The sequence below is a fragment of the Procambarus clarkii genome, chromosome 18 (genome assembly GCF_040958095.1).
Source record: "Procambarus clarkii isolate CNS0578487 chromosome 18, FALCON_Pclarkii_2.0, whole genome shotgun sequence".
NCBI classification, from domain to species: domain Eukaryota; kingdom Metazoa; phylum Arthropoda; class Malacostraca; order Decapoda; family Cambaridae; genus Procambarus; species Procambarus clarkii.
In genome coordinates, this window is record NC_091167.1 from 9,781,808 (window position 1) to 9,808,058 (window position 26,251).

The 26,251-nt window shown below is 44.0% G+C and overlaps 1 protein-coding gene across 1 annotated transcript in view; it reads left to right on the forward strand.

The window, feature by feature from the left end:
• LOC123754670 (C-type lectin lectoxin-Phi1) overlaps positions 1-25,800 on the forward strand; it is a 101,533-nt gene extending 75,733 nt beyond the window's left edge. The window contains exons 3-4 of the mRNA XM_069326244.1: positions 5,888-6,055; positions 25,484-25,800. Of these exons, the coding sequence (XP_069182345.1) occupies positions 5,888-6,055; positions 25,484-25,710 (395 nt within the window). The 3' untranslated portion in view covers positions 25,711-25,800. The remainder of the gene's footprint in view (positions 1-5,887; positions 6,056-25,483) is intronic.
• Positions 25,801-26,251: the final 451 nt, after the last annotated feature.

The following is a 26,251-nucleotide window of genomic DNA, read 5'->3' on the forward strand; positions in this document are numbered from 1 at the left end:
TGAAGGCATATTGTTAAGTTCTTCTTTAGTAAATACAGATATAAAATATTTGTTAAAAATACTACTCATCTCCTTGTCATTATCCGTTATTTGGCCTGTCTCAGATTTTAATGGACCTATCCTTTCCCTAGTCTTAGTTCGATATAACTGAAAAAACCCTTTAGGATTTGACTTTGCTTGCTCTGCTATGCGAACTTCATAGTTTCTTTTTGCTTTCCTTATCTCTTCTTTAACATTTCTAACCAGTTGTATGAATTCCTGTTCTAAACTGACTTCCCCATTCTTAATCCTTTTGTACCACGCTCTCTTTTTACCTATAAGGTTCTTTAAATTATTTGTTATCCACTTTGGGTCATTAGTATTCGATCTATTCAATTTGTATGGTATACTACGTTCCTGTGCTTTGTTTAGAATATTCTTAAATAAGTTATATATTAAATCCACATCGAAATCCCCTTTTACGTCACCTATCGCTGGGTTCATGTCTCGCTCTAAGACCGGCCCACACCCCATACCCAAGACTTTCCAATCTATTTGACCCAAAAAATTTCTTAGGCTATTAAAATCAGCTTTTCGAAAATCTGGCACTTTAACAGAATTTTCTCCTACAGGTCTATTCCATTCTATGCTAAATCTGATTACTTTGTGATCACTGCTCCCTAGCTCACTCCCTATTTCGATGTCATTAATTTGTGTTTCCCTGTTAGTTAACACTAGATCTAAAATATTATTTTCCCGCGTTGGTTCCTTAATGTGTTGCGTAAGTAAGCAATCGTCAATTAATTCTAGAAAATCTTCTGCTTCACTATTCCCTGTTTGTTCACCCAGTTTATTCCACTAAAATTAAAGTCACCCATGACATAAATACTGTTAGATCTAGATGCTCTAGATATTTCATCCCATAGATGCTTTGCTTCCATTCTGTCTAAATTTGGTGGCCTATATATTACTCCTATTATAATATTATTAGCTTTTTCGTTTAATTCTATCCAAATAGTTTCTGTGTGTGGCTCAGTTTTGATTCCCTCTTTGAGACTACATTTCAAGTTGTCCCTAACATATATGGCTACTCCACCTCCTCGTCTAATATATCTATCTGTGTGAAATAGTTTAAATCCATTTATCTGATATTCAGCTAATAGTTCTCTATTTTCTACTTTCATCCCCGTTTCGGTAATGCAATAATATATATTGTTTATGTGCAGACAAGAGCATTTAAATCGTTTATTTAGTTTCTAAGACTTCTACTGTTAGTGTAATATACCCAAAGTGTACTGTTATTTTGAGGCCCTTCTCTTTCCCTGTTCATTTGGGCATTTTCCCCCCACCAACACATACTTTTATTGCCTCCTTTCTCCATATCAATTCCCATACCACTATCTATTAACAGTTTAAACCCAAACAACCCCCGCCAACCACTGGTTCCAACCAGTTGGCCACAACAACCCCAGCCTCGATAAATGTACCCCATACCGAGCATACATGTCATTCCTTCCATAAAAGTGTTCCCAGTTATCAATGAATGATATTTCATTTAATTTACAATATTTGTCCAGTCGGCAATTGACACCAAGTGCCCTCGACAACCATTCATTTCCAACTCCTTTTCTTGGAAGAATGTCACATATGATTGGGATTCCTCCCTTGCTCCTAACTAATTCTATGGTTGTCTTAAACCGTTGTATCAGTGCCTCACTCCTAACTCGTTTTACATCATTTCCACAAGCACTGATACAAATAATAAGTTTGCTCCCATTTCCAGCCATAATATCATTCATGTTGTTTACTATATCACCAATGCTCCCGGATAGCAAACCCTTAACCTGTTCCCCACTATTTCTGGCACAAAAAGCTCTATCCAAATACCTCACTTGAGAATCTCCCACAACCAGAATTCGCTTAGGTACTTCCTTTATTTTGTGAGTACCTTGACGGACCTGCGCTCCCTTCGTTGCCTTGACTTTCGAACGAACTGCAGTCTCTGTACAGCACTCGTCTTCCAGCACGGCGAATAGGTTGGAAGTCTTCATGACATCTGTAGACGGCTTTGTCAGAGTCTTCTTAAGACCCCTGTCTACGACATTCCAAGACAAAGACTTTCTACTGCTGATCTCTCCCTTTGCTTCGTCTTGACGTTGTTTCATGTCTTAGCTCCTGCATCTGTCGTAGCTCCTCCCGCAGGGAATTCACCTCAGTCCTCAGAGCTCCACATAGCTTCCTCACTACCACCAGTTCACTCACTACACCTTCCATCCATTTTCAGTATTGAGACAATTGGATCTCAGCTAACACACAATTTCACTGTGACTGACTTTCCAATTAATGTAATTTAAGCTTTGTCAATCTTTCTTCATATGAAGGGTTTCTAATTTGCAGGATTAACTTCGTCATCCTACGCTGGACGCGTTCTACTTAATTTATATCCATTGTATAATACTTTTTTGGCGACCAAAACTCAGCATAATGTAAATGGGGCCTAACCAGAGCAAGATACAGCTGAAGAACACCGGGTGTCTAATTACTAATGCTTCTATAAATAAATTCCAGTGTCCTATTTGCCTTATTACGAACATTTAGGCATTGATTTTTGGTTTTAAATTCTTACTAGTCATAATTCCCAGATCCCTTTTGCAGTCCGACTTTGCAATCTCAACACCATCTAGCTCGTATCTTGTAACTCTTGTAAACCTCTATTACATAGTGGTTAATGGAAATGTGGAATTGTTGAGCATTTTCTCTACATCAGTTTAACTTATCCAACTTTAACCTAACCTCATATACATGCTCTGATCTCATTTTACAACATATTCTGAGGAATGTGATAAAGATTCACGATATTTATACCATTAACTTAACCCGATTTTCCTTAACCTAACCCATAACTAGGTGTTTTATATACCCCTAACCTCGAAATTAAACTATATTTTTAAGGTAAGAATATATTATCACATTTTTCTAATTTAACCCTAATTGTTGCCATATTATCTAAATTTATACCTAATCTACCCTAATTTATGTTATATTATCTTAGTTTATTCCTATTAACTATATTCCATCCTTAAAAATATAGTATTTTTTCAAGGTTAGGGGAGCTGTTGGGGGGAATGTTTTGAGCGCTAGTGAGGTGTGTATGGGATTAGCAGCAAGGGAAGATATAATGAGAAGCCTGAGCGATGATACAGGTTGCTTCGAGTATTGTTAGTTTTATAATATATATACGTTGTGGGGTTGTTGTTTAGAGACTTCAACAGGGCGTTGGGTCATGATGTTTGCGTTTTGGACTGGGAAGATATTTATACTACATGAGTGAGATACTTGTCAGTTCAGACTCTGTGTTGTCTTCTGTGTTTCATATAAATGGCTGTTTCATTCATTATTTTACTCGATAAAGCCATCCTTGGCTGTGTGCTAAATATTAGTTATAAATAAACAATCTTTCAGCTGAGGGCACTATCAATAATTTTCTTGCAATTAAATTAGTCTCTACTATAAGTATTTGAACAAATAAGCCATTCTATAGTTAGGTGAAGAATAACATAGGCTATTTCCTTGCTTTTTATATATAGACCTGCCCTGCTTACTCTTCTGTTTCTCCTTCTACTCTTCGCCGTCTTGATCCTTTGCACCATACTGGGTTGTGCCTCAGCTCTGATGCTTTTTGTTCGATTCCCGTCCTCAGTTCCCGTCCTCAGTTTGTACGTTGACACTGTCTTCCTGTCTCTCCAGGACCGCCGAGATCGCTACTGTCTTTGCTGTCTTGCGCGGTCCTTACAACACCCTCACTCTCGCCTATGTCGTGCTTTGACTTTTTCCTCTCCTATAGTTCGTGTTCCCCTTCACCACCTCCCTCTTTCTTTCCGGTTGTCTCTCCTGCAACATTCTCTTTCGGTTAGTATTACTAATATTTCTCCTCGTGTTCTTCCGTTCTTGCTCCAGTGGAGGTCCCCCTTTCTTCAATATTGCTAATCCCTGACCCACATCACTAAAGCTTTTACCCCTCCTATAGTTCTGAAACGCCTTTTCCTTGAACACTTTTCATCACATTCCCGCTCCGTTTCCATCTTCACCGATGGGTCTAAGTCTGCAGACGGTGTAGGCTACTCTGTTGTTTTTCCTGACCACACCTAGATGTGTCGCCTGCTTCCGGAGACTACCATCTTCACGGTGGAACTTTGTGCTATTTTCTATGCTCTTCGGCTCCTGCTTTCTCGCTGTCAGTCCTCCTTTGTGGTTGTAGTTGACTAGCAGTGCGCTCATGGCTCTGGAGCCCTTTAATCCAGTCCATCCGATGGTCGTCGAGATTCAACATTGGCTGTTTCTTATCTCCAGTAAAATTAAGACAGTTGAGTTTTGCTGGGTTCCCAGCCATATTGGAGTCTCATTAAGCGAGCGTGCAGACGCTGCCGCTATGGAAACTATCCGCACTTGTCCCATCTCCCGTAAAGATATTCCTTATTCTGACTTTTACCAAGTTATTCATTCCTCCATCCTTGCCCGTTGGCAGGGTTGTTGGTCTTCTGTTACTGGTAACAAACTGTGTACTCTTAAGGGTAGTGGGTCCCTGTGGCCTTCCTCCTACCACCGTAACTGGCGGTGGGAAACAGTTCTGGCAAGGCTGCGTATTGATCACATGCGCTTAACTCACGGACACTTAATGGAGCGCCGCCCTGCTCCTTATTGTCCTAACTGTGTTGTCCCTCTTACAGTCGTGCATATCCTGGTTGAAAGTCCTGACTTCCAGGACGAGCGTGTGTCTTGCTGTCCGACCGTCCCTCGCGGTCACTTATTCCCTCGATTGAATTCTTGGTGAATCATATACTGTTGATATCATTCGCCTTATGGGTTTCAGTTCTCGTATTGGCATCCTCAGTAATATTTAGCGCCCTCTGATTATTCCGCACATTTGATGGTGCTACATAGCCTTCTCGGCTTGGTGCCTTCTTTTGATAATTACTTACTTATGTATAGACCCTCTGCAGTTTATTTGATTTCAGAGCAATCGTTAATGATTGGTTCAACATGGGTGGAAATATATGTATGGCTTCCCAAAAAAAGGCCTGCAATTTCATTTTTATGTTTAATACATAATCTTTTATCTAGATATAATCTTTGAAAATGGGATTTAATATTTCATCACAGAAAACAAACTTATTGAGTGAAGTTGAAGACTGGTTGGCCGACGATGTCACTTAACACTTTGGGATTAGCTGTATCTGTGCGTGTTACTCAGGTGACTACATTTAGGGATGAAGGAAGGGAGCTCTTTAATCTCCATGGAAAATTCAGGGGCCTACGAGATACCGAGGTCCAGTAAAAATTAATCAACTATGACAACAAGTGACGGAAAATTTCAGGGGCTCATGACGAAGCATAGAGCGAAAATTAGAAGGGCCAATGATGAAGCGTCTCTGAGGATGACAGAGAAAAAATGGTCCTACGACCATGCGTCACAGAAATCAAAATGCTTCGTCATAGGCCTGGTCTTTACTACTTGTGTATGTGTGTGTGTGTGTGTGTGTGTGTGTGTGTGTGTGTGTGTGTGTGTGTGTGTGTGTTGGAAGGGGGGGGGAATTGACAGTCGCTTTTGGTAGAAAAATAAATGAAAAGTAATTGAATTATTTTCTAATTCTTTTCCATATCGTGATTTTTTTTTTCAAATATTTATCTTCCGAATAAAGGCTATTCATTGGTTGATTAAGTCTAAAAGAATATCACAGGCAGAATTTATATATAATTGTAGATTTTTTCTACCAAAAAACGTTTATTTGCCAATTATTATATTTGGGTCAAAATTAACTTTTAAAATAATTCTTTAAAATATTTCATTCGCGAGAGCTATATTAAATTTTTAATGAAATTCTGTATTTTGAAACGAGTCTTGGTGCAGGTGTGTGTTGCCCCTTCCCCTACCACAACGTGTTGGACGAGTGCTTCTACCTGAGTACACAAGAGACCAAGTGGTGGAGTGCCAGGGAGCACTGCCTCGACATCAAGGGCGACCTGGCCAAGCCCAAACACCAGTACGCCCTCAAGGATTTCATCTTCAAAAAAGCAGGTTTGTATTATTCCTAACACTTGTGTGGTGGTAATATTTCATCCAGGTGGCGTGCTGGGGGAAGTGGAGCACTTTGCCACTGTACCAGAGTGCACATAGTGGGGTAAATGGAGAGTAGGTGTTTGACACCCCTACCCTCCTCTGACCTTACTAGCCATGTGCTGCCGTGGCTAGTAAGATCTAGAAGTTCCACTTCTAGATCTTCCCAGCCACTAGATGCATCTTGCAGTATTTTCTCTGATACAAACCGTTTAAGCTAGTCAACAATGATATTGATAGTGTAGTCCATTGTAACACTGCTTTAAGACACTCCCTAGTGACCAGAACATAGGGCTGTTGGGGTATATGTAACTCAAATTAGGATGCATAATTTTGCATAAGAAATGTTCAATTAGATAATCTGTTATGTGAAAGATGTTGGATCAAGCAAGATAAGGTTCTGGCACTACTCTGACGTCATTAAATACGACGAGGCTTGAGACGTTACGGAAACTGAAATGACAAATGGGAACAATCGATGATATCATACTTCGTCTCCCCTTGCTGGCGATTGGCTCAAAATAGTGTTAAGGTAGTTGAGGTATTGCGGTTATACCCAGCAGATGGCTTGCTGAACATAGCGTAAAAAACAAAAAATAGCATTAAACTATAATGTGAATATGGGGGAACAGGAATAAAGTTAATAGCCATAGTTAAAAACAATAGTTAAATTTATCAAACAAAATAAAAGTTACTTTAACACCTGTAATACAGCTCTCTTTTTATACGCAATTTATAAGCCATAATAACATAAAAGTATGAACACAAACTTCAACTCAATGACATCAACCAAGTATAGTGGTACAGTGCTACAAGATACCATACCTAACACCACAACTCCTAATGAGTTGCCTTAGCAGTGTCACCAGGAGCTAAATGTTAACCCAGGAGAGCGCCTGAGCCGAGCTCAAGACCGTCTGGTTACTGCCAGACGTCGACCAGCTTGTCCCCTGGAGGGCAGGTGGCCTGAAGCCATCGTGTCCCTGGTGGTTTAACAATGTGTCAGCGCCCAGCCCGTCCTCCAAACAAAGATCCAAAAGTGATTCCATGCACCCGCCAAACCCCCTGTTTATGAATGAAAAACGGTTTACACACGACTCACAACTGCTGACGTTCGAACATATCCGGAACAAGTGCTTCACTGACGAATTTTGTTCGAATCACAACGCTATAAATGCTTCACCCACGTACTACAAATACAAATAATCGCCAACAGAACCTAAACACCTAACCTAACCTAACCTATGCCTATATATGCACAATATGCTAATATTTTATAATATTAATTTATACTTGAGAAAATTCCCGTTTTGAATGAACAGCATATTAAAATTTATGAATGCGTCTGTGGGGTCGACCGCTGGATGGAATGGACTTGAGTTATTGATGACTGCTCGGGAGAAGACAGTACCCGAATTTTGAGGATAATTTTGTGACGATAGTCTTTTGTTGTTGAGACGAGACTGACGAAAGAGACTCACTTTCTGGCGTAGTTTCTCTTGAGGATTCATTTAACTGGAAGTTTCGAACGTCGGCACTGTCAAGTTAGTGAGTAGCAGTGACCTCGTCGGCACTGTCAAGTTAGTGAGTACCAGTGACCTCGTCGGCACGGCCAAGTTAGTGAGTAGCAGTGATCTCGTCGGCACGGTCAAGTTAGTCAGTAGCAGTGATCTCGTCGGCACGGCCAAGTTAGTGAGTAGCAGTGATCTCGTCGGCACTGTCAAGTTAGTGAGTAGCAGTGATCTCGTCGGCACTGTCAAGTTAGTGAGTAGCAGTGATCTCGTCGGCACTGTCAAGTTAGTGAGTAGCAGTGATCTCGTCGGCACGGTCAAGTTAGTGAGTAGCAGTGATCTCGTCGGCACGGTCAAGTTAGTGAGTAGCAGTGATCTCGTCGGCACGGTCAAGTTAGTGAGTAGCAGTGATCTCGTCGGCACGGTCAAGTTAGTGAGTAGCAGTGATCTCGTCGGCACGGCCAAGTTAGTGAGTAGCAGTGATCTCGTCGGCACTGTCAAGTTAGTGAGTAGCAGTGATCTCGTCGGCACGGCCAAGTTAGTGAGTAGCAGTGATCTCGTCGGCACGGTCAAGTTAGTCAGTAGCAGTGATCTCGTCGGCACTGTCAAGTTAGTGAGTAGCAGTGATCTCGTCGGCACGGCCAAGTTAGTGAGTAGCAGTGATCTCGTCGGCACGGCCAAGTTAGTCAGTAGCAGTGATCTCGTCGGCACGGCCAAGTTAGTGAGTAGCAGTGATCTCGTCAGAAGCCAGGCAGCTGAATCTGGCTTCTGACGAGAGAATCGACGTAAACAAGCGTCTGACGAAACAAGCTTAGTCGAATCTTGAAGATGTTCTTGTGGACGAGAGGACAATATCGGTGTTCCGCCATGCAACTGGTGTTTACTGCTGGCGGGGCAGTTGGTGTGGCTGACCCTGGCTGTCACCTGTCTTGGACGTTTATGAAATAAACTCTGTTGAAAGGGTATGGACAAGCTCGTGGATTTGGTAGCGATGAATTGCATCATCCGTGGCAGGATCCCCTGGTGTGAGTACAATAGTGGAAGTTGTACTCGGAGTGCAGGACATGTTCTACAGTGTGTGGGACATGTTCTACAGTGTGTGGGACGTGTTCTACAGTGTGTGGGACGTGTTCTACAGTGTGTGGGACGTGTTCTACAGTGTGTGGGACATGTTCTACAGTGTGTGGGACATGTTCTACAGTGTGCAGGACGTGTTCTACAGTGTGTGGGACGTGTTCTACAGTGTGTGGGACGTGTTCTACAGTGTGTGGGACATGTTCTACAGTGTGTGGGACATGTTCTACAGTGTGCAGGACGTGTTCTACAGTGTGTGGGACATGTTCTACAGTGTGCAGGACGTGTTCTACAGTGTGTGGGACATGTTCTACAGTGTGCAGGACGTGTTCTACAGTGTGTGGGACATGTTCTACAGTGTGCAGGACATGTTCTACAGTGTGCAGGACGTGATCTACAGTGTGTAGGACGTGTTCTACAGTGTATGGGACATGTTCTACAGTGTGTGGGACATGTTCTACAGTGTGCAGGACGTGTTCTACAGTGTGTGGGACGTGTTCTACAGTGTGCAGGACGTGTTCTACAGTGTGTGGGACATGTTCTACAGTGTGTGGGACATGTTCTACAGTGTGTGGGACATGTTCTACAGTGTGCAGGACATGTTCTACAGTGTGTGGGACATGTTCTACAGTGTGTGGGACACGCTCTACAGTGTGCAGGACATGTTCTACAGTGTGTGGGACATGTTCTAAAGTGTGTGGGACATGTTCTACAGTGTGCAGGACATGTTCTACAGTGTGTGGGACATGTTCTACAGTGTGTAAGACATGTTCTACAGTGTGCAGGACATGTTCTACAGTGTGCAGGACATGTTCTACAGTGTGCAGGACATGTTCTACAGTGTGTGGGACGTGTTCCACAGTGTGCAGGACATGTTCTACAGTGTGCAGGACATGTTCTACAGAGTGCAGGACATGTTCTACAGTGTGCAGGACATGTTCTACAGTGTGTGGGACATGTTCTACAGTGTGCAGGACATGTTCTACAGTGTGTGGAACATGTTCTACAGTGTGTAAGACATGTTCAACAGTGTGTGGGACATGTTCTACAGTGTGTGGGACATGTTCTACAGTGTGTAGGACATGTTCTACAGTGCGCAGGACATGTTCTACAGTGCGCAGGACATGTTCTACAGTGTGTGGGACATGTTCCACAGTGTGCAGGACATGTTCTACAGTGTGTGGGACATGTTCTACAGTGTGTAGGACATGTTCTACAGTGTGTAGGACATGTTCTACAGTGTGCAGGACATGTTCTACAGTGTGTGGGACACGCTCTACAGTGTGCAGAACATGTTCTACAGTGTGCAGGACATGTTCTACAGTGGGTGGGACATGTTCTACAGTGTGCAGGACATGTTCTACAGTGTGCAGGACATGTTCTACAGTGTGCAGGACATGTTCTACAGTGTGTAGGACATGTTCTACAGTGTGTAGGACATGTTCTACAGTGTGTAGGACATGTTCTACAGTGTGCAGGACATGTTCTATAGTGTGCAGGACATGTTCTACAGTGTGCAGGACGTGTTCTACAGTGTGCGGGACATGTTCTACAGTGTGCAGGACATGTTCTACAGTGTGTGGGACATGTTATACAGTGTGTAGGACATGTTCTACAGTGTGTAGGACATGTTCTACAGTGTGCAGGACATGTTCTATAGTGTGCAGGACATGTTCTACAGTGTGCAGGACGTGTTCTACAGTGTGCGGGACATGTTCTACAGTGTGCAGGACATGTTCTACAGTGTGTGGGACATGTTATACAGTGTGTAGGACATGTTCTACAGTGTGCAGGACATGTTCTTCAGTGTGCAGGACATGTTCTACAGTGTGTGGGACATGTTCTACAGTGTGTAAGACATGTTCTACAGTGTGCAGGACATGTTCTACAGTGTGCAGGACATGTTCTACAGTGTGTGGGACATGTTCTACAGTGTGTGGGACATGTTCTACAGTGTGTGGGACATGTTCTACAGTGTGTGGGACATGTTCTACAGTGTGTGGGACATGTTCTACAGTGTGCAGGACATGTTGTACAGTGTGCAGGACGTGTTCTACAGTGTGTGGGACATGTTCTACAATGTGCAGGACATGTTCTACAGTGTGCAAGACATGTTCTACAGTGTGCCGGACATGTTCTACTGTGTGTGGGACGTGTTCCACAGTGTGCAGGACATGTTCTACAGTGTGTAAGACATGTTCTACAGTGTGCAGGACATGTTCTACAGTGTGCAGGACGTGTTATACAGTGTGTGGGACATGTTCTACAGTGTGTGGGACATGTTCTACAGTGTGTGGGACATGTTCTACAGTGTGTGGGACATGTTCTACAGTGTGTAGGACATGTTCTACAGTGCGCAGGACATGTTCTACAGTGCGCAGGACATGTTCTACAGTGTGTGGGACATGTTCTACAGTGTGCAGGACCTGTTCTACAGTGTGTGTGACATGTTCTACAGTGTGCAGGAAATGTTCTACAGTGTGCAGGACATGTTCTACAGTGTGTGGGACATGTTCTACAGTGTGTGGGACATGTTCTACAGTGTGCAGGACATGTTCTACAGTGTGTGGGACATGTTCTACAGTGTGCAGGACATGTTCTACAGTGTGTGGGACATGTTCTACAGTGTGCAGGACATGTTCTACAGTGTGTGGGACATGTTCTACAGTGTGCGGGACATGTTCTACAGTGTGTGGGACATGTTCTACAGTGTGTGGGACATGTTCTACAGTGTGCAGGACATGTTCTACAGTGTGCAGGACATGTTCTACAGTGTGCAGGACATATTTTACAGTGTGGAGGACATGTTCTACAGTGTGCAGGACATGTTCTACAGTGTGTGGGACATGTTCTACAGTGTGCAGGACATGTTCTACAGTGTGTGGGACGTGTTCCACAGTGTGCAGGACATGTTCTATAGTGTGTGGGACATGTTCTACAGTGTGTAGGACATGTTCTACAGTGTGTAGGACATGTTCCACAGTGTGTAGGACATGTTCTACAGTGTGTAGGACATGTTCTACAGTGTGCAGGACATGTTCTACAGTGTGCAGGACATGTTCTACAGTGTGTGGGACACGCTCTACAGTGTGCAGAACATGTTCTACAGTGTGCAGGACATGTTCTACAGTGGGTGGGACATGTTCTACAGTGTGCAGGACATGTTCTACAGTGTGCAGGACATGTTCTACAGTGTGTGGGACACGCTCTACAGTGTGCAGAACATGTTCTACAGTGTGCAGGACATGTTCTACAGTGTGCAGGACATGTTCTACAGTGTGTAGGACATGTTCTACAGTGTGTAGGACATGTTCTACAGTGTGTAGGACATGTTCTACAGTGTGCAGGACATGTTCTATAGTGTGCAGGACATGTTCTACAGTGTGCAGGACGTGTTCTACAGTGTGCAGGACATGTTCTACTGTGTGCAGGACATGTTCTACAGTGTGTGGGACATGTTCTACAGTGTGTAGGACATGTTCTACAGTGTGTAGGACATGTTCTACAGTGTGCAGGACATGTTCTTCAGTGTGCAGGACATGTTCTACAGTGTGTGGGACATGTTCTACAGTGTGTAAGACATGTTCTACAGTGTGCAGGACATGTTCTACAGTGTGCAGGACATGTTCTACAGTGTGCAGGACATGTTCTACAGTGTGTGGGACATGTTCTACAGTGTGTGGGACATGTTCTACAGTGTGTAGGACATGTTCTACAGTGTGTAGGACATGTTCTACAGTGTGCAGGACATGTTCTTCAGTGTGCAGGACATGTTCTACAGTGTGTGGGACATGTTCTACAGTGTGCAGGACATGTTCTACAGTGTGTGGGACATGTTCTACAGTGTGCAGGACATATTCTACAGTGTGTGGGACATGTTCTACAGTGTGTGGGACATGTTCTACAGTGTGTGGGACATGTTCTACAGTGTGTGGGACATGTTCTACAGTGTGTGGGACATGTTCTACAGTGTGTGGGACATGTTCTACAGTGTGCGGGACATGTTCTACAGTGTGTGGGACATGTTCTACAGTGTGTGGGACATGTTCTACAGTGTGTGGGACATGTTCTACAGTGTGTGGGACATGTTCTACAGTGTGTGGGACATGTTCTACAGTGTGTGGGACATGTTCAACAGTGTGTGGGACATGTTCAACAGTGTGTGGGACATGTTCAACAGTGTGTGGGACATGTTCTACAGTGTGTGGGACATGTTCTACGGTGTGTGGGACATGTTCTACAGTGTGTAGGACATGTTCTACAGTGTGCGGGACATGTTCTACAGTGTGTGGGACATGTTCTACAGTGTGCGGGACATGTTCTACAGTGTGTGGGACATGTTCTACAGTGTGCAGGACATGTTCTACAGTGTGCAGGACATGTTCTACAGTGTGCAGGACATGTTCTACAGTGTGCAGGACATGTTCTACAGTGTGTGGGACATGTTCTACAGTGTGTGGGACATGTTCTACAGTGTGCAGGACATGTTCTACAGTGTGCAGGACATGTTCTACAGTGTGCAGGACATGTTCTACGGTGTGCAGGACATGTTCTACAGTGTGCAGGACATGTTCTACAGTGTGTGGGACATGTTTTATAGTGTGCAGGACATGTTCTACAGTGTGTGGGACATGTTCTACAGTGTGCAGGACATGTTCTACAGTGTGTGGGACATGTTCTACAGTGTGCAGGACATGTTCTACAGTGTGCAGGACATGTTCTACAGTGTGTGGGACATGTTCTACAGTGTGCAGGACATGTTCTACAGTGCGCAGGACATGTTCTACAGTGGATATGCTCTTCTGTTATGACGCCGGGTATTCAGGGAGGTGCTCACACTCACCTGTAGAACTGTGGTACCGGACGCTGTCGAGTGAGGGGGAGGCTTTCATTGTCAAAATTTGCCTTCGTTGCTGAGCCCGGTCTCGACGGACTGACGGTTCTTAAGTTGGCGATTATAGGGTGTATACCCACGATGCATCAGTGGCGGGCCCCATCTTGTCGGGTGTCCTGTCCTCTAATTGTGGCTCCATCGTGGATATGAGAGCTTATTCGTGGACGAACCTTTTACCAGTTCGTGTTTAAGCCTTTCTCTGACCCCTCATTTAACTTTTTAGACTCGTGGGGTGGGCGACCAGGCCCATGAGTCGGACTGTGATGGGAGGCCGGGCTCTGTAGCCCCCGCTTCATTGGGCCCAGACAAAACTGCTTCTCTGATTATCAAGACTACCTCTCTTTGCTCCCCTCCCACCTGTGTGGCAGAGTTAAGCCCCAAGCCCCAAGTGCTGACCTCATTACCTGGAGTGGCTCCATCTCTCATTGTAACAACTGTGCCTTTTACGCCCTCTCTTATTGGGGGTGCTCGGTGCCATCACCTTCGCACTCGAATCCGCAAGATTCCTTCTGGTTCTAATACATTCCAAACTTAGTTTGGTCCTGCTACGTGGACTAAGTATTTTGATCTCGATCATGTTAATCCAACTCGTCCCGATGATTTATTCATCCATAAACACTTCGTTGATTTGGTGGATACCTTTGTCACTTTTAACCCCATCCGTACTGGTACACGTGTTGTTATAGACCCTTCTCGGGAAACAGCTACCCGCTTGGCTTCGTTGTCCGGCATTGGGGAGACCCGTGTTCGGCTCTCCAAATATGCCCGATTAAATGTCAATATGGGCACTGTTATCTTCCGTACCATGTTGCGACTGGTGACAGGGAACTGAAAGACTGTCACGAGGATATTAAATATATCCTTGAGGCCCGAGGCCATTCTATCCTCCAGATAGATACGTTCAGTCGACCCCCCTCGAGGTCGTCGTCGTCAGCCTCTTCGTCTTGTGAAGGTCACGTTTGATAGTAAGTCCCTTCCATCTTCCGTCATTCTTGCTGGTACCAGATGCTCCGTTCAGGAGTACATCCCCTCTCCTCGCTTCTGCAGCTGGTGGTGGAGATTTGGGCATGGTCCCTTCAGGTGCACAAGTCAGGTGTCTCTATGCCCCTTGTGTGGAATCTCGGGTCATTCTAAGACGGAGTGCTCTCCTTCCAAAGCTCTCTGCATCAATTGCGGTGACGTCCACCCTGCCTTCTCCCGCGCAAGTGTGCTCTACAAATTTGAGAAAGCCATCCTCAATTTGAAACACTGCGATCATTTATCTTTTCCCGAGGCGAGACACAAAGTTTGCCATCTTCCCTCTTCCTCTGGCATGTGTTATGCTAGTGTGTTGCGTTCTATTTCTCCTCACCCTCTCCCGCTTTCTCAGTTTCACAACCATTTCCAGGCTTTGGATCCGTACACCTCCACCACCACCTCATTCCCTCCTTTACGTTCTGTGGAAGAGGGTCTTCCTCCTGGTTCTCTGCCTCGTGTTTCCTTCCATCCTTCCCAGTCTTTCTTGTCTCCTGTGCCCTCTTTCCTTTCTCGGCCCAATCCTTCTTCTCAGCCCTTCCCCTGTCTTTTGGCCCTCCTCACCGCCTGTCTGTCTTGGCTATTTTCCATCCTCCTCCTCCTTTCGGGGTTCTTAATGTTGCCTGTTCCCGCTCTTTCTCCTGTTGAGACTGTAGCCCAGTACATTGCTGATGGTACGCCTCTGTCTCTTCGGCAGAAACGTAAGCCTGGCTCCTCTCCTTCCTTCCCGGCGGGTAAGAAGGCTTCGATATATTCCTCATCTTCCAACTCCGACACTATCCCTGTATCCCCTTCCATTTCAGAGTCGCCTATCCCTGCTATGGAGGTTTCCTTGGTCCTTGATTCTCTCTCGGATGCTGCCCCTTGTTGAAGTGCACTCCCCTGTTCCTGTCCCTCCTGTCCCTGGTTCCTTTGACCGCCCATCTCCAATACTTCATCCCGCTCTGGACTATTAGTCCGCCTCTGGTCCGTCCTCCTGCTCTCTTGATTCCATTGTCTTTGCTAGCTTTGCCTATTGTCACCCCGATTTCACTGATACATATCTATATTAGTCTACTGTGTTCTTCTTTGCCTTTGTTTCTCCTTTGTTCTCTGTTTCTGTGCTCTCTTTGGTCTGACTGTTCATCAATGGAATTTTCGTGATTTTTATGCCAAGTTCCACGAACTCCAACTTCTAATCGAGCAGTTTTCACCGCTTTGTGCTTGTCTGTAGGAGCCGATGCTTGGTGCTAGTCCTGGTCGCTTCCGTGGTTATTCATTTCTCTTCCACCCTCCAGTTTTTTCTGGGGCCCATAACTCTATTGCTCTCTTCATTCATACTGATATTCCCTTTCCCCCCCTTCCTACTTTTTCAGTCTCACATTCAGTTTCTGCGGCCTGCATCTTTGTGAGTAAATGATAAACTGTCATGATAAACAAAATGATAAACATTTATCTCCCCCCAAATGTCTGCCTCTCTTCTGAATTCTTGTGAACCCTCTTATATGGACTCCCGTACTCGCACCCTTTCCTGTCTTGATACTTCTCTGCTCGTCTTCTCTTTATTTAGACTTCATCTGGTGGGTTCTTGATGACCTCCATAACAGTGACCATTTCCCCATCCTTGTCACTTTATCTTTTTCACCTTCCCCTCTCCTTACCTAGGTGGCAGTTTGCCAAGGCTGACTCCAACCTCTTCACCTTATGCGCTACTTTTTTTTACCTCTCTGGTCTACCTATCCCTCGAGCCTTCCTCCTTTTTCATGACACTGTTTTCGACACTGCCCTCTGCTCTGTTCCTCACTCTACCCTCCCTGGGCACGCAGAAATGCGTTCCCTGGTCGATCGCACTGTGTTCGGGCTTTCCACCGTAAGCGTGCAGCCTGGAAGAAACACCGTCGCCGACGGACGCCTGATTCTTTTATTTTGTTTCGGAATGCAAGTGCGATGACCCGTAGTGCCATCCATACAGCTAAGCGTGATGGGTGGAGATCTTTCGTTTCCACCATTACAACTGACACTTCTCTGCTCCAGATAAGGATATAACAAGTAAGTTTGTTTCAGATGTCTCGCCAGTCCTTCTCCTCTGTGGTTCTCTTGTGGCGGATCCGATGTCGATCGCAACCGAACTGGGTTCGCACCTTTTGACTGCTAATTCCGGTTCTCATCTTCCAGTCTTTTTATTACTCATAAGCCACTTCTTGAATATTCTCCCTTAGAATTTCATACACATCTCCATCTTCCCTATAACGATCTCTTCTCTCTCTCAAAACTCCAGTCTGCCCTGACTCTGCGGTTCTACGACAGCAGGCTCAGATGATATTCATTGAGATGCTTCGCCATCTCCCTCCATGCGCGTTTCAGTATTTACTGAATATTTATAACCGTGTCTGGGAGTCGTCGTCAGTTCTTGAGGACTGGCTTGAGGCGATTGTTCTTCCTATTCGGAAACTAGGTTCTCTATGGTCATCCTCTAAAGACTTCTGCCCCATTGCTCTAACGAGTTGCGTCTGCAAACTCTTTGAACGTATGGCCAATGTCCGTCTGATATGGTTCTTGGAACATCATCACCACCTCTCCCTATTCAATTTGGCTTTCGCAAGTGTCACAGCACAACTTGATGTCTTGGTGAACTTGGAGGTCTATATTCGTACTGTCTTTGATGTGAAGACCTCCGTTATTCCTGTACTTTTATACCTGGAAAAGTCATATGACACCACCTGGAGATACTCTATCGTGTCCCAACTCCGTTCTTTTGGCCTTCGTGGTAATCTCTCTCTCTTCCTACAAAACTTCCTCTCTAGTCGTTCCTGAGGCTTGGTACCCACTCTCTCTCTCTCTCTCTGCCTCTTTTCACCAACACGAAGGTGTACCCAACAAAGGTAGTGTTCTGAGCACTACTCTTTTCCTGGTTGCCCTCAATGTTTTTTTTTTTCCTCCCTTCCTTCAGGCATTTTCTTAGCATTCTATGTTGATGACTTTACCTTTTGCTGTCGGGGTGATGACTCTTCTTTCCTTCAACGGCGGCTTCAACTTGCGATTGATGCCATGTCTTCTTGAGCCACCGATCATGGCTTCAAGTTCTCTTCAACTAAGACTTGTGCTATGACTTTTACTCGGAAGCAGGTCGTTCTTCGTCCCCCCTTTATGGTAATCCTCTTTTGTATAAAGAGTCTGCTAAACTTCTGGGGATATTCTTTGACAATCGTTTGTCTTGGTTGCCCCATGCTTCTTACCTCCGAGTTGAATGCTCTAAGGCCCTTAACTTAGTTATTAAGGTCTTGTTCCATACTTCCTTGGGAGCTGATAGGTGCACGCTCCACTCTTTACAGTCCTCTCCTGTGCTGTCTAAACTCGATTATGTCTGTCCTGTAAACTCGTCTGTCTCTTCCTCAACTCTTCGTCGTCTTGATGCTCTGCACCATACTAGGTTATGTCTCAACTCTGATGCCTTTCGTTCGACTCCTACCCTCAGCCTGTATGATGAAACCGGCGTCCTGTCTCTCCAGGACTGCCGTGATCGCTACTGTCTTCGCTACCTTGCGCGGTCCATACAACATCCTCACTTTCGCTTATGTCGTACTTTGACCATTACCCCTCCTGTGGGCCCCTGTTCCCTTTCACCACCTACCTCTTTCTGTACGGTTGGCTTCCTAGGTTCTCTTTCGGTTCCTGTTACCAATATTTCTCCTCGTGTCGTTCCATCCTTGCCCCCGTGGAGGGTCCCTTTCCTAATTTTTGTAAAACCTTGACCCACGGGACTAAAGCTTTTACCCCTCCTACAGTTTTGAAACGCCTTTCTTTTCATGGAACACTTTTCTTCACATTCCCACTCCATTGCCGTATTCACCGATGGGTCCAAGTCTGCAGACGGTGTAGGCTACTCTGTTGTTTTCCTGACCACTCCTATATGTGTCGCCTGCCCCTGGAGACTAGCATCTTCACAGCAGAAATTTATACAATTTTGTATGCTCTTCGTCAACTGCTTTCTCGCTGTCAATCTTCCTTTGTTGTAGTTGACTCATACAGTGCCCTCATAGCTCTGGAGCCCTTTGATCCTGTTCATCCTGTAGTAGTCGAACTTCAACGTACTCTCCCGGACGCAGGTTCGAATCCTCGTCACGGCCCTTGTGGATTTGTTCAACATTGGCTGTTTCGTATCTCCAGCAGATTAAGGAGAAAATGCAGAATAGAACCAGTGAGGAGTAAAGGTGTCATAGGCACAATCAGAGAGCACTGTTTGAACATCTGTGGACTCCAACTGTTAAAAACAGTCGAGTTTTGTTGGGTTCCCAGTTGTTGTTGTTTTATATTCAGCTATTCAGAACAAAAAGTTCCAAGACACACGGACTATGGTGAGCCCGTAAGTGGAGGCTCTTTGGAGCCATTATCTGTATCAATAGCTGATACTGGAGATCTGGGGATGGGGTCCGTGGACGCGCCAATCCAATCCAAGAGCATGACTGCAGATGATGACTGATTATCGCCCACTAGTGGGTGGCTATCAATCCAGAAGATTAAGCCACCCTGAAGGTCGCACGGGGATGAATAGGACGTAAGTGAAAGCTTTTTCGAGCCATTACCAGAACCAATAGCTGATACTAGAGATCTTTGGATGACGAGGTTCCCAGCCATATGGGTTCCCCGAGGCTGGGAACCTCGCCATTAATGGCCGGCTCACTGATGTCGAGCCGCCTGCTATCGCTATACCTATCGATGATTTCTGTGTTGTTTGTTAAGATATCTCTGATGATGGTTTAGTTGTGAGAAGAGATTATATGTTCCTTGATGGCGCCCTGTTGCTTATGCATTGTTCGTCGCCTGGAAAGAGGCGTTGTTGTCTTGCCTATATACTGAGTTCTTTGGGGCTTACAGTCCCGAAGTGGGCATTTAAAGGCATAGCGTTTTAATGATGTTTTGCAAAACATCAAGCGTTTTATCATGTAAAGCGTTTTGCTTGATGTCTGGGGAGTTTATCATGAGTAGATTGGCCGTTTTTTTGTTTTATAATAAATTATCAATTGTATTTGCAGATTTTTGTCTGTAGGGATGACGTTCCTATCAACAATATCTTTCAGGACCCTTTCCTCCGTTTTATGAGCCGTCGAAAAGAAGTTCCTGCTAAATAGTCTAATAGGGGGTACAAGTGTTGTGTTGGATGACCCTTCAGAGGTTACATGGCATTTCACCTTTCTTTTTATGTTGTCTTCTACGAAACCAATAGAGAAGCCGTTGTTGACTAGGACCTGCCTTACCCTACAGAGTTCTTCATCAACTTCTTTCCAGCCTGAGCTGTGGCTGAGAGCACGGTCGACATAAGCGTTGACAACACTCCTCTTGTACCTGTCTGGGCAGTCACTATTGGCTTTGAGGCACATTCCTACGTTTGTTTCCTTGGTGTAGACTGCAGTAAGGAAGCCTCGCTCCTTTCCGTGACTGTTACATCCAGAAAGGGCAGCTTCCTATTATTCTCCATCTCGTACGTGAAACTCGGCACAGAATTCCGCTCAAATGCCTCCTTCAGCTGCTGCAGACATCTGACATTAGGTACCTGTGTAAAAATGTCGTCATCATACCTGCAGTATATGGTGGGTCTCAAGTCCATGTCAACTAAGACCCTCTGCTCGATGGTGCCCATGTAGAAGTTCGCAAAAAGGTTACCTAGGGGACAACCCATGGCGACCCCATCTACTTGTTTATACATGTGCTCATCTGGGCTCAAGAAGGGTGCCTCTTTAGTGCAGGCTTGGAATAGTTTCCTCAGTATGCTTTCTGGCATGTCAAGAGGAGTGCAAGCCGGGTCACGATACACTCTGTCTACTATTATCCCGATTGTTTCGTCCACAGGTACGTTGGTAAATAGTGACTCCACTATTTCAACGAGCCTCTTATCCCTCGTGGCCCGTGCTCCCCGCAGTATGTCAACAAATTCCTTTAGAGACTTCAAGCTGAAAGCACAGGGTACGTAAGGAGTCAGCAACCCGTTGAGTCGCTTAGCCAGTCTGTATGTCGGTGTGGGTATCAGGCTGATGATTGGCCGAAGTGGGTTTCCAGGCTTGTGGGTCTTGACATTGCCATAGGCATATCCAGGTTTATATTCCCCAACAACTTTTGGCAGGCGGAGTCTGGATTTCTTGGCGTTCACAGTTTTGATCAATCTGTTTACCTTCGTTTTCTATTCGGCTGTAGCGTCCTTCGTTACCCTTTGGAATTTAGTTTGGTCAGAGAGTATGAGGTTCATTTTTGCCAGATATTCGTCTTTTTAAAGAATGACGTATATTGGCGACTTGTCACCTCTCCTGATGACTATCTCCTTGTTCTCACGAAGGCTCTTAGCTGCCGCTTTGAGTTCTGGGAACATTATGGTGCTTCAGTAGTTACCTCGAATCTTTCCTCCTTCTGTAATAAATTTTGCTTGCAAGGTGTCTTTAGTGGTAACTTTCTTTTGCTCCTCGAGGTCGAATATGTCGTCCAATAGGATCTCCAACTCCACTTTCCGGGCCATCTCACTCGGTCTGGACATAACGTGACAGTTTATACCCAGATTTAAGAGAGTAATTTGGTCCTCAGTGAGGTTGATTCCAGCAAGGTTTAAGAAGCCATCTCTGGGTCGTGAAATCGCCTTAGATCCTCCAAATACTGTTGTCGACAACATTATTTGGAGGACCTAATCAATCCAATCAAATCCAAACCAATCCCCCACTCCCCCGTCCCCTCGTCCTCCTAATCATTCCCCACTCCACCGTCCCCTCATCCTCCCCACCATCTCCCACTCCCCGTCCCTTGTCCTCCCTACCACATCCCCCTTTTCCGTCCCTCGTCCTCCCCCTAATCCCCCACTCTCCTGATCCCCTTCGCCTCCCCACCATTCTCCATTCCCCTGTACCCTCGTCCCCACCATCCCCAACTTCCCCGTCTCCTCGTCCTCCCCACTGTTCCCCACTCCCTCATCCTATGCATTCTTAAATGATCTGATGTTCCCATCAGAAAATTGGGAACATCAAATTATCTGATGTTCCCATCACTGAAATATACGAAAAACTGTTAAAAAAAGAAATAAAAAACAATTTAAAAATAAAAAATAAACTGTACTCAGGAAATGAACGGTATGGTAAACAACACAGCTCAATTCCCATGCAATGTCACACAAAATAATTATATCAAAATTAAAATGAATCGAAATCTATGAAAATTCAATTTGTCAATGTAATCGGAAACATTAAAATGAAACCGCAACATATTTTGTATAGCGTTTGTTGCTCTTATGTGCAACAAATGGCGTTGTTTCTTAAAAAAGAATGTTTTTACTTGGCACAGATATGGTATCTATACTTATACTTACGAAATGAATGGTATAGTAAACAACACAGCTCCATAGAAATGGACTGTCACACAAAATAATTAAATCAAAATGAAAATAAATCGAAATATATGAAAATTCAATTTATAAATGCAATTGGAAACAATGAAATGGAATCATAACATATTTAGTATAGTATGTGTTGCTATTATGTGCAACAGATGGCGCTGTTTTTCAAAAAAGCATGTATTTACCTGTCACAGGTGTGGCGTCTATATAGTAGATATACAAAAACACACGCATATTGTCATGTTCATAGCAAACAGCACCATCCACTTGTATGCGCTGCTTTTCATATGCCAGCAATAGATAAACAACAGCGAGCGTACAGGACGCCCGCCAAGCTTGGAAGCTGCTAGTCATGTATCATCTTAAGTATTAAAGTCAGTAACCAAGCAATGGCTTTATATCAACCCTACAACCAAGACTTCCTCAGCAACACACGAACACCACACAAATTTGAATAGAACGTTGTGTCAAAATTTCAAAGCAATCTGTGAAGAACTTTCGGAGATTAACGATTTTGAACAAACGAACATTTACATTTTTATTTATATAGACTAGCTGTACCCGGCCACACGTTGCTGTGTTCCCTGTCTCCCAGTCCTCCCCACCATTCCCCATCCCCCGTTTCCTCGTCCTCCCCACCATTTCTCATTGCCATGTCCCCCTCATCCTCCAAACCATTCCCCCCCTCTCCCCCATCTCCTCGTCCTCCCAACTATTCCTCCCCTCCATCGTCCCTTTATCCTCCCCATCATCCCCCACTCCAGCGTCCCCTCGTCCTCCTAACCATTCCCCTCTCCACCGTCCCCTCATCCACCCCACCATCTCCCACTCCCCCGTCCCCTCATCCTCCCTACCATTTCCCTCTTCCCCATCCCCTCGTTCTCCCCTCCATCCCCCACTCCCCTGTGCCCTTGTCCTCCCCACCATTCTCCTTTCCCTTGTCCCCTCGTCCCCACCATCGTTAACTCCCCCATCCCCTCGACCTCCCCACCATTACCCCCTCCCCTGCCCCCTAAACCTCCCCACCATCCCCCACTCCCATCCCCTCGTCCACCCCACCATTCCCCACTCCCTCATCCGATGCATTCCCAAATGATCTGATGTTCCAATCAATGAAATATAAGAAAAACAGTTAAAAAATGAAATGAAAACAATGAAAAAATAAAATAATGAACTATACTCATGAAATAAACGGTATGGTAAACTACACAGCTCAATTCCAAAACAATGTCACACAAAATAATTAAATCAAATGAAAATAAATTGAAATCTATGAAAATTCAATTATCAATGCAATCGGAAACATTCAAATGGAATCGTAACATATTTAGTAGAGCGTGTGTTCCTATTACGTTCAACAGATGGCGCTGTTTTTCCAAAAAGTATGTTTTTAACCTGTCAAAGGTATGGCATCTATATAGTAGGTATATAAAAACACGCGCCTTTTCGAATGGAACGTTGTGTCAAAATTTCAAAGCAATCGGTGAAGGACTTATTTATTTATTTATTTTTTTATTTATATACAAGAAGGTACATTGGGTTTGTGAGAATACATAGCATAGTATTTACACTCTTGTAAAGCCACTAGTACGCGCAGCGTTTCGGGCAGGTCCTTAATCTAACATATAATTTTTAGTAGGTAAATTCTATCAGAATTAATAAAATGATAACAAATACATTGCAAGAAAAAAAATGAGATGAGAGAGATTAGTAAGTATAATAAAGCACATTGGTATATTAAAGCTCTGATTGATTACATTGACAGCTTGATTGGTAATTTAAACAAGATTAATAGACACCATACAGCAGATTGACAGTACATATAAGAAGACAGCAATGATCACAATGATAAAGATGTTCAGATTGGGTACATAAAGATTGGGAGATTGGGTAGCAATAGATAGAGTGCAATTTTAAAGCAAAAGGTAAAAAACTATGAAAATGAAATTAGGTACTTTTTAGTATTGTTTTTGAATGACGCAAAAGTTGGACAGCTTTTCAATTCAATAGGGAGTGAGTTCCATAGACTGGGTACCTTTATTTGCATAGAGTGTTTACACAGATTAAGTTTGACTCTGGGGATATCAAAGAGATATTTATTTCTGGTGTGAAATAAATTTCTGGTATCTACTGGTAAATAAAAGTTTCTGGTAAATCTAGATTTCTGGAATCTACTTTCGGAGATTACAGCATGTGTTGCTCTTACATCCAACTGATTGCGCTGTTAAAAAAAAAACATATTTTTCCTGTCACAGGTGAGGTATGTATATAATAGGTATATAAAAACACGCGCCTATTCGAATGCAACGTTTTGTCAAAATTTCAAAGCAATCGGTAAAGAGGTTTCGAAGATTTCCATCTCATGAAAAACAGTTTTTTAAACAAAGCAAGTTTTTTTCCCGTCACAGACGTGGCATCTATATAGTACGTATATAAAATCCTGCTCGGATACGAATGGAATGTTGGGTGAAAATTTTAAAAGAATCGGTGAAGAACTTTCGGAGATTAGCGATTTTGAACTAACGAACATTTTCATTTTTATTTATAAAGATAATAGGGATACCACCTCTGGTGCAATTGTAGGAACCCACAGTCTCGAAGAACAAAATAAAGAGTATTCAGAGAAGACCTTGTGGATTCTCACTGAACACTTTAATCTTGTCTTCTCCTATCACCCCTATTTTTTTGTTATATATTTTGTTTTATTATATTTTATTTTATTGCAATGCTACAGTTTACAGAGAACACACACACATAACAATATAACAATCAGTGATCGAAGACCTCATCCACCTTCTCGGCGGTTGGGTGCGTACCCAGGATACAGCACACATTTCCCCTCTGAACTGCGACACTGTGGCGCTGGAACAAGAAACTGGCCGTTCACGAGTCTTTGTTTTCCCAATGAGTTCCTCGCACACCTCCTTTAAGAACTTAAGTGCACATTTACCACAGGCGCCCAGAATCTCAGAGCCTATCGGCACGAACCTGTAACAACGTTCTAGGTCTCTGTACTTGTGGATTTTCTGGGTCTCCCTGAAGGTGGCCGCCCCGCCTCCCTCGGCTGAGCTGCAACGTAAATAGGTATCAGCCAATGTAGATGCACACGTGTAATCCCATACGACCTGTTTACCTTTCCTTCATGACTGCAGGGTGATTCCATCTGGGCGTTTTTGGCTGTTGTCAGGCCTGCGCAACTGAGGTTCCCTTTGTGCTGGACACCCAGCTGTAGCCAAACTTCTCTTGATGATGTCATTGACTGCTTCATGTCTGGCAATCTTTCCCTGTGTCTTACGACAGATGAAACCATGGCTGCCGTATTGGTCTGCCCGTGCATGGCCGCAAATACACCGGTGCTCGGTGGAGATAGGGGGCGGCAAGGCGCAGAGCAACACCAATACTTAGGGCCCGATGGTCCAGACGGGTGCCCAAAAAAGTTTTTTTTTTTTAAATAATGGGTTATTTGAATTTAACTGATTAGTACACTATTGCACTTTCATTAATAATGCCATTTTCTTCCACTCATCGACGGAGCGCTGGCATTGCAGGTGATGTGAGAGTGTTCATAGGAGGCAAGGACGAATACAAGGACCGTAACTTCAAGTGGCTGGACGGCACCCCCGTCAACGACAGTGAGTGGGCTCCGGGGGAACCCAACAACGAGTGGAAGAAGGAGCACTGCCTCGGATTCATTTCTTCAAAAGAACCAATGCTCATGGACATAATATGCTCGCAAAAACTGCGGTTTGTTTGTCAGTATTACCCAGGTCCCTAATATTAGTACTTAAGACATATATCTTTACCAGTGTAATCAACTCTGTCAACTTACATTGTAGTTATTTGTTGATATAAAACCTTGCTATAATGTACTTTTTCATCTTACCTGATCTCTTAGATTAAGAACCTGCCCGAAATGCTATGTGTGTTAGTGGCTTATCATGTATGTAAAAATACCATTCTTGTGTAATCTCACTAACCCAATGTACAATCTTGCAAATAAATTATTATTATTATTATTATTATTATTATTATTATTATTATTATTATTATTATTATTATTATTATTATTATAAGAGTTACACGGACAGAGAGGACGGGCAGCCTGAGGACTAGTGGTCTCCAGGATATCATTCTGATATTCACTATAAACTATTACAATGGATGCGTCAACAAATGGAGGTGATTACACCAACTACCAAATGAATAAGATTTCGTCGAGATTTGGTAAAGAAACAAGTATATAACGTAAAATTTATTTATGAAGAATCAGAACACACTAACGAAAATTCAATGACTAATAAATATGTATATCATGT